This window comes from Pleurodeles waltl, chromosome 12 (genome assembly GCF_031143425.1).
Source record: "Pleurodeles waltl isolate 20211129_DDA chromosome 12, aPleWal1.hap1.20221129, whole genome shotgun sequence".
Classification (NCBI taxonomy): domain Eukaryota; kingdom Metazoa; phylum Chordata; class Amphibia; order Caudata; family Salamandridae; genus Pleurodeles; species Pleurodeles waltl.
Window position 1 is genome coordinate 193,559,995 of NC_090451.1, and position 15,600 is coordinate 193,575,594.

The 15,600-nt window shown below is 44.8% G+C and overlaps 1 protein-coding gene and 1 long non-coding RNA gene across 3 annotated transcripts in view; one reads left to right on the forward strand and one right to left on the reverse strand.

Moving 5' to 3' along the window:
• Positions 1–15,600, forward strand: part of LOC138267632 (uncharacterized) — a 193,552-nt gene that overhangs the window by 126,939 nt on the left and 51,013 nt on the right. The gene's annotated exons all lie outside the window — the stretch shown is intronic.
• Positions 1–15,600, reverse strand: part of CA5A (carbonic anhydrase 5A) — a 312,741-nt gene that overhangs the window by 29,290 nt on the left and 267,851 nt on the right. For both annotated transcript variants that reach the window (XM_069216726.1, XM_069216725.1), the window contains exon 6: positions 8,479–8,634. In XM_069216726.1, the coding sequence (XP_069072827.1) occupies positions 8,479–8,634 (156 nt within the window). The remainder of the gene's footprint in view (positions 1–8,478; positions 8,635–15,600) is intronic.

Below are 15,600 nucleotides of genomic sequence, written 5' to 3' on the forward strand. Positions count from 1 at the left end.
GATCCCATGGATCCACATTGTCCTGTTGTGAATCATATGAATGAGTAGGTATGCACTGGTGTAGGGCTGGAAGGAGGAGAGGTGGAGAGAATGAGGAGGAGAGTGAGGAGGAGAAGATTGAGGAGGTGGTGGTTTCTCCTTCTGCTTTGGCACTTTAGTTGGAGGCTGCATAGTGCCCAATTCTTCCTGAAAAGCTAGCTTCATCTTTGTTTTTAACGGAGGTGCTGTAAGAATTCTTCCAGTTTCCTTATAGATGTGGATCCTGGATTGCCTTTCATCCATAATTTCTAGAATTGGTTGTACCTCTAACTCCTCTTCAGAGGTTTTGGGGCTTTCTTTAAGTCTCTTTGAAAGTCCATGCTCCTCTGTTTAAGTTGGCCTTTTTGGCTCGGAAGCGTGCTTTTTTCGGGATCGAAAAAGAAGAAAAAGGACGAAGGTTTCGACTCCGAAACTGGCTTTCTGATTTTCAGCTCCGAAAATTGGTGTTTAGTGGAGTCAGAAACTGAGCTCTTTGTTGTCTCCGATGTTTTTGGAGGAGTGGCCTTTTTCGGTGCCGAACTGGGAGGTTGGTCACCGACAGTATTTTTTCGGGCCAAGCCATGACCTTCCGGCAGTGGCGTACCCAAGGCGTTGTGTTTTTTCTTCATGCTATTCTGCTGTGACTGGTCTGTCTTCATCTAATCCCTGCTCGGACTCAGAATCTCGAACCGAGACTGCAGTCTGCATCAACTCTTCCTCTTCCACGTTGACATGTCCCCCGTTCTTTAGAAGTCTTTTTTAATTGAAAGGATCGACAGGCCTCGCAGTTTTCTTCCCGATGGTCTGGGGAAAGGCAGAGGTTGCAAACCAGATGCTGGTCTGTGTACGGTACTTCGCGTGGCACCGAGGACAGAATCTGAATAGAGTCCGGTCCATGAGGCTTCCACGCGATCAGCCCTGGTTGTGCGCACGTGCCCCGAAGGGCGAACAAAGTTGTTTTCCCGACTGTAGTGCTGTGTCGATGGAAGATTATGAACCCGATCAATATAATACCGACGAAAAGAGTTTTCCAAATTTTTCCGGATTGAAATCTCGGAGCGAGAGGAAACACGTCCGAATCTGACGGCGGAAAGAAAACAATCTAACAATGGAGTTGATGCCCATGTGCAATGGAACTGAAGAGGAGGAGTCAGTCAATCATGTGACTCGAAAAGACTTCTTCGAACAAAAACAACTTGTAACACTCAAAGCCCATCACTAGATGGTGGGCTAATGCACAGCATGTGAATCTGAAGCTACACATGCCATCAAACAAATATAAAAAAATCCTCGCCACACCAGACATGAATGAAAGTCAGCACTCCGGGATGCACAGTCCGTGAATACATTTATTAGCACGGATGATGTGTTTCGACCGTGAGGTCTTTCTCATCCTGGAGTGCTGGCTTTCATTTACGTCAGATGTGGCGAGAATCATTTAAAAATTATTTAGCAGTCCTGAGAGCGCTGCTGTGCACATACCCAGATGGGTGCAAGAGAAGGGGGGAGGGGGGGTGCGCGTAAGTGAGGGAGTTTGAGGGGGAGGGAAAATCAAAGGTTACAGGAACGTTATAGTTGGGTTAGGATTTTACATGCACAAACCATAGAAGAGAAAAAAACTGTTATAGTTATACTTATCTAAAGAAATTATAACTTGTGCCCTAAGGTAACTATAACTCTGCCACCAGGCATGGGAGGGAGGTCAGGATATCCTTACCCCCCTGGCCCCTCCACCACTTCCTGGCTGAAGTGGCGGCAGCCAATCAGATCTCATGTTGAGATCTCTGGGATCCGCAGAGACGTCCCTAGATATTTGTATTTCTTTTTCCTTTAGTAACTCTAAACCTACTGTACAGATTTACACCAAATTACAAAGAAGGCTTTCTCTGGAACAAGAGTTACTTTTCTGCAAAATTTTGATTAAATTCAGTCCAGCGGCTCTGGCAGTAGTCATGTATAAAATCCATATGGGAAATTGCATGGGGTAAACATGTTTAGGGGATCCCCCTTTTTCTTGAACCGCACTTGACGAATTACCCCAAAACTTGCGACACAGCAGCTGAAGTGCGATGCATACTAGTTTTAAAAAGTTTATGAAGATTTGCCCCCTGTTTTGTTGCTGTGTCTTTTTGTTGGCCTTAGGACTCTAGCACTTGACGAATAACCCCCAAACTTTCCCCACAGCAGCTTAGTGCGTGGCATACTAGTTTTAAAACGTTTGTGAAGATTTGCCCCCTGTTTTGTTGCTGTGTCTTTTTGTTGGCCTTAGGACTCTAGCACTGGTCAGCAGTGGTATGGCCAAAAAGGAGCATGGTGAATTGAAAATGCTCATGCACTACCATAAACCACATGCAACACCGATGGGCAGGTAGCACGGGGATGTGAAAGTAAGCGTCCTGCAAGACCAACGCTATCATCCAGTCTCCCGGGTCCAAGGCAGACAAAACCCGAGCCACCGTGAGCATCTTGAATTTCTTTTTTTGAGGAAGAGGTTGAGGGTTTGTAGATCTAGAATAGGATGAAGACCCTTGTCCTTTTTGGGAACCAGAAAGTGGCCGGAGTAGCAACAACAGCATACTTCTGGCTCCAGAACACTTCTATTGCTCCTTGGCCAAGAAAGCAATGACTTCCTTGCAGAGCAAGGACAAATGATCCTCCGTCAGCGAGTCATAAGTTGGGGGCATCGAGGGAGGGAAGGATTAGAAGGTGAGGGAATAGTCCCTCTAAATGATCTGAATAACCCACGTGTCCAATGTTACAGACTGCCAGTGGATTCTGCTACTAACTGGAAGCCCATGAACTAAAAAGGCAAAATTAGGAGGATTTGAAGGCTGCAGCTGCCGGGGTGGTGGTGGTGGTTGGAGCAGACAGCTGATCAACCGACCAATGGGGGTCAGTATGAACCACACGCTCATCCATGCTGAGGCTGGGAAGCCTCCATTGGATGGTGACTGGGGTAGGGTTGACCACCTCTTCTGTAGCCACATAAGTAGAGAAAGGCAGAGTCGGGATGTGGGGCAGCTGAGGCCCACTAGGCCGTATCTCAAGAGTCCTTAAAGCGCTCTAGGGCAGAGTCTGCATTGTCGCCGAAGAGATGGTTGCCATCAAAAGCATGTCTATGAGGGAAGCCTGGACATCCCCTGAAAAGCCAGACATTCTCCGCCAGGCATGGGATCTAAGTGTCACCGTTGACTAAACTGCTCTGCCCAGTAAGTCAGGTGTGTCCAAACCACAGTGTAATGCTGCATCTCTGCCGTCTTTGACTGCTTGGAAGAGTACAGCCCAGGCCTCCTACGGGACCTGTGGCAGCACCTGCACAACTGTGTCCCACAGTAGCTGCCAAATAAGCATGCAGTATTCACGGACTGCAAACCTGGCAGAAGAAAAAAATCTTCTTGCCAAAGCTATCCAGCCTTTTGGAGTCCCTGACCAGGGGAGTGGCAGGGAACGCGCAATGGGAGGTAGAAACATTGACCACCAAGTCCTCTGGGGTACGGTGCAGGGTGATCAAACCTGGGTCCCATGTGTGGGACAATGGCAGCAGGCAAAGGTCCTGATCACAGGAGCCCCTGTGCTGGGTTTGGACCAGGTACCCAGAAGGACGTCAGTGGGGGCATTGTGAAAAGGGAGCAGGGGTCTGGATGAAAAAGCTCCAGGTTATTGCACGCCTGTTAAGATGTACTTCTTGACTGCCACCAAAGGCAACTCACGGTCCAGGACCTCAGTTGCCCTCTTCACCACAATAGCTTAAGTAGCTCCCTCCTCCTTAGCCACGGTAGGGGGAGACAGCATGCTGGTATCTGGAGATGTGTCAAAACCCAGTTCCTCACACCAGTCCATGTTTTCCTTACCTTGTGTCTGGTATTCTTAGGGTCCATTGACCCCTCCTATTCTTTCCCAAGGTCTAGCCCTTCAGAATAAGGGTAAGCACTAACCTAGGACACACTGGCTCTGTCGGCACTGGAATCGGCATCAGTCAACACCGTTTGGGCTCAGTATTTGATTCAGGGATCCAAATGGGGCTGGTGCCGGGAGCATCAGGGTCGGAATCAGGGAAGGTTGCGATGGCATGACTGGCACCGGTCCTGATCCATGGGAGCCCATCAGTCCCAAGGTCGAAGCCACCGGCGCAGAACCAGAAGGGGACCCCTCTCATACCACGCAAGGCCGGGAAGCACTCTCAACTGTTCAGTCCCCTCAAAGACTAGGCGCATGGCCTCGTAAATCTCCTTGAGTTGAGTGGGGGTTGCTCCGGCTCCTGGAAATGCGAGGAGGTGCGGAGTCCACCCTGGCAGAGCCGCAATTTGAATGTCGATGTTCCTTAGTTGCATCTGCCGACAGACGAAAAGGCAAAGCACACTTTGACTTCTTGTGCTTTTTGTGCCCCTTACTAGAGTGTCACAGTGACTTGAAGTAGGATGAAGCAGATGTTGTCCCAAGAGGGGCACCTGGAGCAGACCTGTGACCTTCCTCTTGACCGGGACTGAGACCAACGTGGAGTCGCCTGCCAGGCTGCTAGCAGCTTTAGGGGCAGCTCCCTCAAAGCCTTCGGCTCCATGGCCCAGCAGTCGGAGCATCACTTGGAGTTGTAGTCGCGCTTCAGACACCACAGCCACACGAGGTGTGAGCCTGTAACCAACATGGAGCAGTGAAAGGCGCCACAAAGTTTAAAACCTGCTTTCCTCGAAGACATTCCCTCAACACACCAGTAGAGTAAAAACCTCAAGAAGAGGGTCGACAAAATGTTGAAAAAAGGCAGTCAAAATGTGACAGAGGGTAGCGCTCTCCAGATCTGTGCTAACTGGCACAGAAAGAAAAATAACTGAAGTCAGCGTGTGGAGGTGGCGCCTTCATAGGTGACGTGAATGTCACTTTCCGCGCAGACGCTGCCTTGCGAAGCCGACCAATGCAACCTATCGGCATGCAGGTGTACTGCTCACAAAAAAATCTCCTGAATCCAATCTGACGTTTGGGGTAATTCGAAGGTAAGGAATCTACAGGTAGAAGTCTCTATCAGATACTTACTTTAATTGGGAATGTTTCTCTATTTTGAAGTAATCCAATAATGTCACTTTTTATCCACGCAGGGGTCTAAGGAATGGGGTAAGCTAATAAGACTCCTGAAGGAGCTGTTTGCTAATTCACACAAATTATGAAACTGCTGCGAATTAATCTAATGAAAAGAGTCAGATTGATTAGACTATTACCATAGTCCCAGCCAGTGCGACTCAGACATTCGCTATGAAAACATTTCTTTCTGTGTTTCACTAGCTTGGATTGCTGAAACTTACTTTTAATTGGAAATAGTCACATGTAACCTGCGTACAGTTTGGTGCTTTGAAAATCGATGCTTAATTGCACTTTATCTCCAGTTGCACAAAAACAGATACAGAATATTTTTAAATCTGTCTTTTTAATTTTTACGACAGCTATACAAATGTCTGAAAGTTTTGATGAAATGCCAATACTTGTTGCTTCTACTGTATGATTCCAATGTTATTTATTAACAGTGCAAATAAAGATTTGGATATCAAGTGGCCACTTTTTATTCAGTTATTTATCTCCTTGTTGGTACTAACAGTACTATGCTAGCTGTATCCCTATTCAATTATGTTGTTAGACCTGGCACCTTTAGGGTGGTCTTACCCCAGACTTTTTGCCTTTACCCCGCAGTTTTGCTGCTGTATCTTTTCCTGGGCCTTAGGACTCTAGCACTGGTCAGCAGTGAAAAGCGGTCAAAGTGCATGTGCTTCTCCCCTAAATCGTGGTAACAGTGGTGTATCCCCAATTGGCATATTTAATTTACATGTAAAACCCTGTATATCATACACCCAGCGCCTGAAACTGAATGCTACTAGTGGGCCTGCAGCATTGATTGTGCCACCCAATTAAGTAGCCCTGTAAACACGTCTCAGGCCTACCACTGCAGAGCCTGTATGTGGAGTCTCACTGCAATCCTGACTTGGCATTTAAAACCTCTTGCCAAGCCTTAAACTCCCCCTTTCTTTCATATAAGCCATCCCTAAAGTAGGCCCTAAGTAGCCAGAAGGGCAGGGTGTTATGTAAACAAAAGGCAGGACATATACTTTTACTTTTTCATGTCCTGGTAATGAAAAACTCCCAAAGTCGTTTTTTGTTACTGTGAGTCCTGCCCCTCTCATAGGCCAACATTGGGAATTCCTTACAATACCTTTAAGCTGTAGTTTCTGATCTGAGATGAGTAGCTACATCAGGTTTAGTACCACTGGAATTGTAGTAATAAATCCTCTTACTGGTTAAGTCAGATTTATTATTACCATTTTAGAAATGCCACTCTTAGAAAGTGGGCATTCGCCTGCACTTATTGCCTTTTTCCCTACAGCCTATCTCTAATACACTGCAGCCTTGGGGTAGGTGACAGCTACACTTGTGCACTCCCTTCACACACCCACAACACATGATACTCAACTGCGTCTGCAATGGGTCTTACTGGGGAGAAGGTTGGGAAGGGCTCACACTTGCACTTCAAAGGGTAGTGATCAGAGTCAACACAAAGGGGCTGATTACCTCCCACTGACAGTCTGGAGCCGAGGCTGACCTGAAAGGTGGACCTGTGCACTTCACAAGAACACTTTTGTAGTCCCCCCCCCCCTCCCACAACAAAGGCACTTTCTAGTGTATGCACTAGGCCCATGACCCACTCAAATCAGTACACTTCTGGACTCAAGGAAACGCTGCTTAAGTAAAGACTGCTGTGTGCCAATATTGCCACTCTGCAACGATTGACTGCTCCCAGGAACCACTTCCCTGCATTTGCTGTGCTGCCCTGCTGCCAGCTGATCTCTGCTCGGTAGCCAAAGACTCATCCACCAAACCTAGAGTGACTCAGAGCTGCTTCTGCTTTCCTCTGCCGCTCGGTTTCTTCAGTTACCCCAATCGGCTTTTCTGAACCTTGGCGCTTGCTTTCTTCAATCACCCGGAGCGGCTCTTCTAACCTTAACCGCCCACTTTCGTCAATCACCCAAAATGCCTTTGCCAGACCTTGCTGCTTGCTTTCTTCAATCACCGGGTGTGCCTCTGCTAACCTGTGCTGCCCGATTTCATCAATCACCCTGAAGCAGTTTGCCAGACTTTGCCACTTGCTTTCTTCAATCACACGGAGCAGCTTTGCCACTTGCTTTCTTCAGTCTTCTGGAGCTACTCTGCTATCACCACCCACTCCCTTCAAACACCCTGCACGACCATGCTGGGCATTGTCACTTGCTTTCTTCACTCACTTCGAGTGGCTCTGCCAACCTTCGGTGCCTGATTTCTTCAAGCACCTGGAGTAGCCTTGCTAAACTCAGCCGCCTCACAGTTTACCCGTGATCCCCACCTGCTTTCCTGGTGATTGTGCCCAGGAATCACTCAGCCGCTCCCTGAGAGCAGTGCATCCCGGACAGCAGTCTGTGGAATCAACATGCACGCATGCTGAGGAGTCCACCTCTTCTATTACATCATCGATTGTCAACCTTGTTTTACTTAATCCCCCAAAGTGAATATTTAACCATTGACAAATTGGATGCGTATTGTTCTGATCTTTAATTATCCAGATAAACAAGCTTTATTTTTCTACATTTGTGTATAGTCTTTTTGTGGTGTATCTTCTGTGATTGTGTTTGTGTTGCACAAATACATTGGCTTCTAAGCTAAACCTGCCTGAGCTGCGCCAAGCTATCAGAGGGTGAGCACAGGCTAATTTATGTTATGTAACCGACTTGCCCCGACTATGATTGTGGTCCCTACTTGGACAAGGTGCATTCCTCTGCCAACTAGAGACCCAATTTCTAACAGATATGCTAGTCATTTTACAGAAAAGTTACGTCACATTTACACATTGAATACATAAATATGAATCGATGGTAATAAAAAGATTAGAATGTGAAAAAAAAATAGAATCTGATTACTTGCTGAGGCAAGATGGTCACAAAAAAAGGACAATGCCAGACATTTTATAAAAGGCTGTGAGAAAAAGGCTAACGAACATAAACACTGCCTAAGCTTCAAAGTAATACTTCCACAAATGTTGCCTGTAAGGGCTGAAAGAAAGGAAAACAAAATGGTATTGATGCAGAGTGTGGCTCTTTTCACAGCCCTCCTGGTACCATAGAAGGTTGGGCTGCCCTGGCCCCTCATTTATCAAGACACAGACAGCAGGGCATGATCCGGTCATATGAAGATTAACAACATATCGAGGTTAAAACATTTTTTTTTAAAAAGATAGCAGGCTGGAGATGGCACTATGGCATTTGTGGGTAAGCATTCAACCACAAACTAAAAGCTAAAAATGCAAAATAATTTAAAAAATAAAAAATAAAAACAAAGGACACATTTTCATTTCAGGGCATGACAATAAAAACTGTTGGAATATATAAGTTCAACATTTCATGATGTGCTACAATTATTTTAACAGAATCAGAGAGTAATACTCATAGCACCTACTTGGTTTGGACTGACTTGTATTGGTCTTTTTTTAATGATCCATGTTACAGATTCAGATAATGGTGGAGTGGTCAATGAGCCAAAGTATGTCCAATAATCTGGGCAATACGGTAACAGACAGGATGGGTCGAAGTTTTTAAATTCAGTAAGCGTATCCTGAAAAACATAAGGTTCATATCCATAAATATACACAGAAGTGGAAAACAATACTGTTTACAAATAGCTGCCAAATTAGGCATTCTTACATCTTAGACTACATGGAAAAAGTACAAACACATTATTTAGTGGCCCTTGCAAGTGACATTTAACAAAAGAAAGAATAATTTAGCCCAGCCACTGCCATTCCATAAAAGTATCAAAACCACAATATTGGAGGGGTGTTGCTCAGAAGGTGACCACCAATATAATAGCAGCATAAAGGCGTTTCAGTCAGCCACAGTTCCTGCTGCCCGTTAACTCCTAGAATCGGCCTGCTCGCTGGTTTGCACTTAGTTTGTCAACATGTCAAGAAGAGCCTTGGGGCCATGAGGCGAGCAGAAGGAGGAGCACCGTCATCATCCCTGATCTAGAGTCAGGGCACAAGTCCTAAACAGAGAAGTGGGCAGACTAACCAAGTTAGGCAGTATGCAGGTGACATCATGGTGCATGACATCACGGAACATGAAATCGCACATGGCATCACAGGAAGTGGCATCACAACTCATGACCTCACAGGAAGTGACACCACAAGAAGTGACATTAGATCTTAAGGCCTCACACATATGCTTAGCATGTCTGTCATAAGTACATTAGATTTTGCGTCAGAGTTTTACCTTAAAACTGATGCAACCCAATGCAAAATTTGAGCCTCAACATCTACATTTATTAATTAAAACTCTGTTGCAAAAAAATTGGCAACAAGGAGGAACATGGCAGTAAATCTGTTATGATTAATTGCTGGCAAATTCTGCATTTTAAAGTATCTTATGGGGTTAAGGCATTTGCTGCATAGATCCTTTGTGTGACCAGTAAATCTCAGGGAATAATAATACTAAGAAAACTTTGGAGGATAATGCACTTGCTGGGGAGATTTGTGTGTTTAGTCCCAGTTTTGAATCAAAGTAGCATAGAGGGTTAATAGCTCCAGTAAAGCACATCATGTAACATGCAGATGACAGATTATTATTTTATGTAGGTGGCTACGTGGGTTGCTGCTTTTAACACAGAGTTCCTTGTAATTCATAAAATGTAATCCTTCTAGTATAGCACAATCTGAAGCGTAATAATGGCCCCTGCAGCCCCTGTGGTGCGGCACCCCACCCCAGTTACAGGGGGACCCCTTAGGCACTGTGCATGGGCAGTGGCCCCATGGATAAGGGTACCTGACTCAGTCCTGAGTGTGCGGGGGCCCCCTCCATGTATTTTGCAGGGGGCCCTCATGTTTCGTTATGCCACTGAGCACAGTGAGCTGGGAAGGACAAATGACTCCTACACCTTGTATCCCTCACTGTTTTAGGTAACACATCTTTCGGCTTGGCCTTTAACGCGGGAGCGGGCCTTTAATGGCCGGTAGAGCACGCTACAGCAGGTTCTAAGGCTATAGTAGGTATTTTTTCCCTTCATAGCGACCTAGGAAGTAGGATTCTTGTATTTCTTAACAGAAAACCGCCCACCATAGGTTGTGCATACTACTGTCTTCTCACCCTAAATCAAATACTCACCAAATAAAGTCATATAATCTCATATTCCAAAACATAGAAAACATTGCTTCACATTTCTGTCTGATTGTTCTACACAGCCACCATTTTACTTCACCAAGGAGGTTTCCGGTTTCCAAAAGAACCATAGGTTACACAGACTTATGGGACCGAATATATCAGCCGACTATGTAGCTCACCATCCTTGCTGAGACCCTTTATCACTGTGATGCACTTGAAAATCATAGTACTTTCCTTTTTACATAGTCAGCTGTCTCTTTCTCTAGGATTTCTGCTCAGCTTTTTCAGTTCTAAAAAGGTGTACATTTTCTAGTGCGGGTGATATTTCAGTGTTCTACCCATGGCTGCTGTAAATCCAGTCTTTAGATATTGCAGTAGTGCTCTTGTACGCAATGCTTTAAGGGTCCTATAGTACTTCCAGAGTAGCTTTATCCACATGGACATAATATGCTGTAAACCACATATGTGCTTTTACAATGTATCCAGTCCCAAATTCAGACCATGTGGAAATTTATTGTACACCTCGGTTTTATTTAGCCCTAAAATTGCAATTTGAACAGTTCATGCAGATATAAACGCCCTCAGGTTTCTTCACGGAGCTAGTTGTATTTCTTTTTTTTCCTGCTTAAATTAACAACATAGCCTCCGTTTCAAATATGGCGGTCTTCTAAAACTCATCTGCAGGAAAGATTCAGTCTCCTACTGTAGTTGTGTACTGTGTCTAATGAGCAATCAATGTTTTCTCAATATTTTTCTGATGTGATGGCGAGGCTAGATATTACAAACATTCCACTTATCTGCAGAGTCATCGTTAGGTAACTCACCCTCTCCCTCCGGTGAGAATAGGGTGAATCAGAAGAATCTTTGTCTCCAATATCATTGGGAGTTGGTGCGACCAGTCTTGGTGTCACTGTATCTCGAGGTTTTTGTCCGAGGTGAAGGAGATGGAGGTGGTGTTGAATGTGACAATGGTGGAGGTGGTGGCATTGATGTTGAAGGTGGCAACAGCGGCAGTGGAGGGGATGGAGGCGGAAGAGGGGATAGCATGGTTGCTCAACTGGCTGCTTTAGGAGAAGTCTTTGAAATGTGAGGATTATCTGTTGCACTTCCATCAAAAATGTATCAGGTAATTGAAACATATCAGATTGTGCATAGGCCTGACAGTGCTTATAAGAGTGATCATTAACAAAAGTCTTCGGCTGATCATCATACTCTTGACTAGTATCTTTCTAATCTATTGCGTCCCCTTCAAAGGCAGGAAGCAGAGTCCAACTGCATAGGACTATAGGCAGTGTGTGAAGCATCTTGGTCACTGTAATCACCCACGAATTCAAACTTAAGAATGTGCGTAGGATGTTTTGCAGTAACTTGAATAGGTGAAAAAGTGGCTGGTGTGGAAAAAGACTGCTGTTCCAGCGTCATTGACTTCTAGCTCAGCATCGATTGGGGTAGTTGGAGATGTATTCGACATCAGGACTAAGGACATTCTTTGTGTCGCTTGTGATGATAATTATGATGATCTCAACATCGAAGGTGCTATTGTCATCGACATCAAAGGTGTTTTAGTGACAGCAGTGTTCCGGTATTAGTCGGTGCCACCATTGTTGTCGTCGTTGAAGTTGGACTTATATTTAACACAGATTAAGTCACATTTGGGGACTGGAAGCCAGTCAGAGGGTCTAGAGTGTGTTACTTTTGCAGTTGTTTGCCTCAGGCTAGTGATCATCATGCTAAGAGGGTTATTCTGTGGGAGCTCCACTCTTTTTGTGGGTAGAGGTGTCTGAAGACACTTTAAGTTGTAAGTTCAGCTCAGGAAAAGAAATAAGTTACTTACCTGTAACTGCAGTTCTCCAGTATTGGAAGCTTTCATAGATTCACATGCTTGACTTCTTCCCCGTCATCGAGATGGGAGTCCCCGGTGTTATAAAAAAAAATATCATTCACTAACATAGTAATACATTACATGTATAAGTTGTTCAGATTAGTAACTTATCACAGACGTTTTAGACAAAAGGACCAAACTTCAGGATGCACCAATCAGATTACTCCACCCTCTAGAATCCGCCTGTGAAGAGCTTCCTTTCCTCAGATGTTCCAAGCAGTAGTGCTGAATCATAGGTAACACTGAGAATCTGAAGTTGAGCTCCGCAGGGGACTGGGTGAGTCTCATGTGAATCTATGAAAGCTTCCAATACTGGAGAACTACAGTTACAGGTAAGTAACTTATTTCTTACTCCAGTATTGGAAATTTCATAAATTCACATGCTTGAATCAGAACAGCAAGCAGTAAAACATTTTCTATAGGTATTTCTATAGACATATATAATGAAAAGAGGTATGAACATTCAAAATGCTTGTTTTCGCTCAACTACGCTAAGCATAAGAAAAGTGAACCACGGAAAACTATTGCAAATGTGTACACCTAGATATAGAAATAAAATGGATTGTGGGTGATAATAAAAAGGGCTCACCTTCATTGGAATAGATGTCTGAGGACTGCTTGACTGACTGCCACATCTCTGCTCGTTTCAATGTCCAAGCAGTAGTGCCTTGTTACAGTGTGGGCTTTCTTCCACATTGCAGCCCGGCAGATGTCCAGAAGTTAAATTCCCAAAAACAATGCACAGGAGGTGGATACTGATCTGGTAGAATGAGCGCGCACCTTGGAGTCTAAAGGTAGACCAGCATTCTTATGGCAGAGGATAATTGCTGATGTAATCCAGCGAGCAATGGCTTGCTTTGTAACTGGTAACCCCTTTCTGGGGTTACTGTATGCTATGAAAAGCTGGTCTGATTTATGAAAAGACTTCGTTCTGTCCAGATAGAATTTGAGACATCTGCTTATATCTAATCAATGAAGAGATTTTTCTGTTGCCGTTTGCGGATTAGGAAAGAATGACTTCAATATTATTGGCTCGTTGAAGTGAAAGTCAGATGGGACTTTGGGAATAAATTTAGGATTTGTGCGCAAGATTGTGTTGTGAAGGCATGTATTTCACTCACTACGCACGGATGTAAGCGTGAAGAGGAGTGCCACTTTCCAAGTAAGAAATGTGATTTCTGTCTTGTGAAGAGGCTCAAACGGTATCTTCTAAACTGGCTTAGAACTGTATTCAACTGCCATGCCAGCAGAGGGTCTTTGACTGGCAGATAGGACCTGAAGAGACCTTTCATGAAATGTTTTATGAGTCTATGAGACCACAGAGATGGTTTTCCTGCCTGTTTTCTATAACGAGAGATGGCTGCTAAGTGAACTTTAATGGATGCGTGCTGCAATCCTGAGCGTGCCAGATGAAGGAGATAAGGTAAGACTTTCTCTGGAGATGAAGATAAGGGGTGTACTTTAGCAGATATGCACCACAAGCAGAACCTTTTTGACTTCTGGTGGTATGTTTTGTTGGTACTCTAAGCCCGGGCTTTGGTTAAAATTTCCTTCAAGTCATTTGGAATGGCTAAGTGGCCAAATTCACTAAACTCAGGAGTCATGCGGACAATTTCAGAGATTTGGGATCCGGAAGTCTCACTTGGCCCTGGTTCATAGTGAGCAATGATGGAATTGGTTGTAGTCTTAAGGGTGGGCATGGGTACATCAGCAGAAGTTCTGTGTACCAATGTTGTCGTGGCCACGCTGGGGCTATCAGAATTACTTGGCATGGTTCGGATTTGATCTTGGTATCACTCTTGGAATAAGAGGGATTGGGGAAAAGCGTAAGCATAAATCCCTGACCATGCTATAAAAAATGCATCCCCCCACGACCCCATTTTGGAGATGCCTGCTTGCACAGAATCGGCTTTTGGCAGGTTGCAAAAAGATCTAATTTCAGTTTGCCCCACTGACGGAATATGTTGTCTAATGTATGCTGATCTAATTCCCACTCGTGGGTCGATGTTGGTAACCAGCTCAGAGAATCTGCAATGGTGTTCTGAGCTCCTGGGACATGTTCAGCTCTGATGGAGATTGAATGGTGAATGCACCACTTCCAAATGTCCTGAGCTTCCTGGGATAGGCAAGGGGGAATGAGTTCTGCCTTGTTTGTTGATGTAGTGCATTGTCGTGGTATTGTCTGTCCTGACAAGCACTGATGTTCCTTGAATCCGTGGGAGAAAGGACTGTAATGCCAGGAAGACTTTTTTTCGTTCCAACAGGTTGATCTGAAACATATGGTAAGAGTTTGGCCATTTGCCGCTCACTTGACGATCTTGCAGGAATGCGCCCCCTCTGTCCATTGACGCATCTGTTAGGATTGTTAATGGAGGGGCTTGTGGTAAAAACCGCAGCCCTACAGACAGATTGGCCGGAATTGTCCACCAGGGAGTGATTTTATCATTTTCTGGGTTACACGTATAATGTCCTCGAAAGATCCTGGAGTTTGCATTCAATGCTTGAGGAGTTCTTCTTGCAACGGGCGCATATGAAGGTGACAGTGTGGAATGAGAATGATGCAGGATGACATCATCCTGATTAATGATTTGTATTGTCGGACTGAAGGAGACCTTTTTGCTTGAAGGCGTTTTGATAGTCTGATTAAGGTTGATTGTCTGACCGATGTTGGATAAGCTTTTGAGTAGTTGGGTGTCTAAAATAGCACCCAGAAATGTTATTCGCTGGAAGTGCCGTTGACGGTGCACTGTCAACTGTAGAAGTGCCATCGTCGAGGCTGTTGTCGTCAATGGCGTTGTCCGTGGACTGTAGCGTCGTCGCTGTAGAAACCATAGGACATAGAGGCAACGAGGATGTGATTACAGTTGACGAGGATGCTGCAGAGGCTGGCGTCGACATGGAAATGGTAACTACTGCAGGCGTCAACGCGTGTGCTGTCGATGGTGACGTCGTAGACAACCTCGTCGGTGATGGTTTCTTTAATCTGGGTTTTACCTGTGGAGGCGGCGTTGGGAGCTCAGATTGACACTGTTTCTGTGTTGCAGATACAGAAGATGTCTTAGATTTTGTATATTTTGTAGACTGTCTCTTGAGAGGGCTTTTAGATTTCGAGGAGTTCTCTGAAGACTTTTGGACTGTTTTTTTTTTTTTTGGGAGACCCATCCGCTTCGTCGTCCTTATGTGCTACTAAACCAACACTGTTGTTGAGGCCCATGGTAATTTTAAAACGGTTTGCTGCTGTTTGATATTGCCAGGGATGTCGATGGGGAATAATTCAAGTTCATAAATATATTTAAGATCCAACACTTGAGAATTGCTTGAGAGGATATAATTAATATACACAGCAAATTCTAACACTATGGATATGCTCACAAATAGGGACATTCTGAAAATAACTGTGCAAGCCCTATAGGAAGCAATAGGATCTGCAGTCACCATTCTGCTACAAAATACTGGACATACACCAACCCATATCATCATGCAGTTGCTCTACGAAAGGGTAGAACTCGACTGAAAATAGTAAATTAGCCTTGTCCTACAACA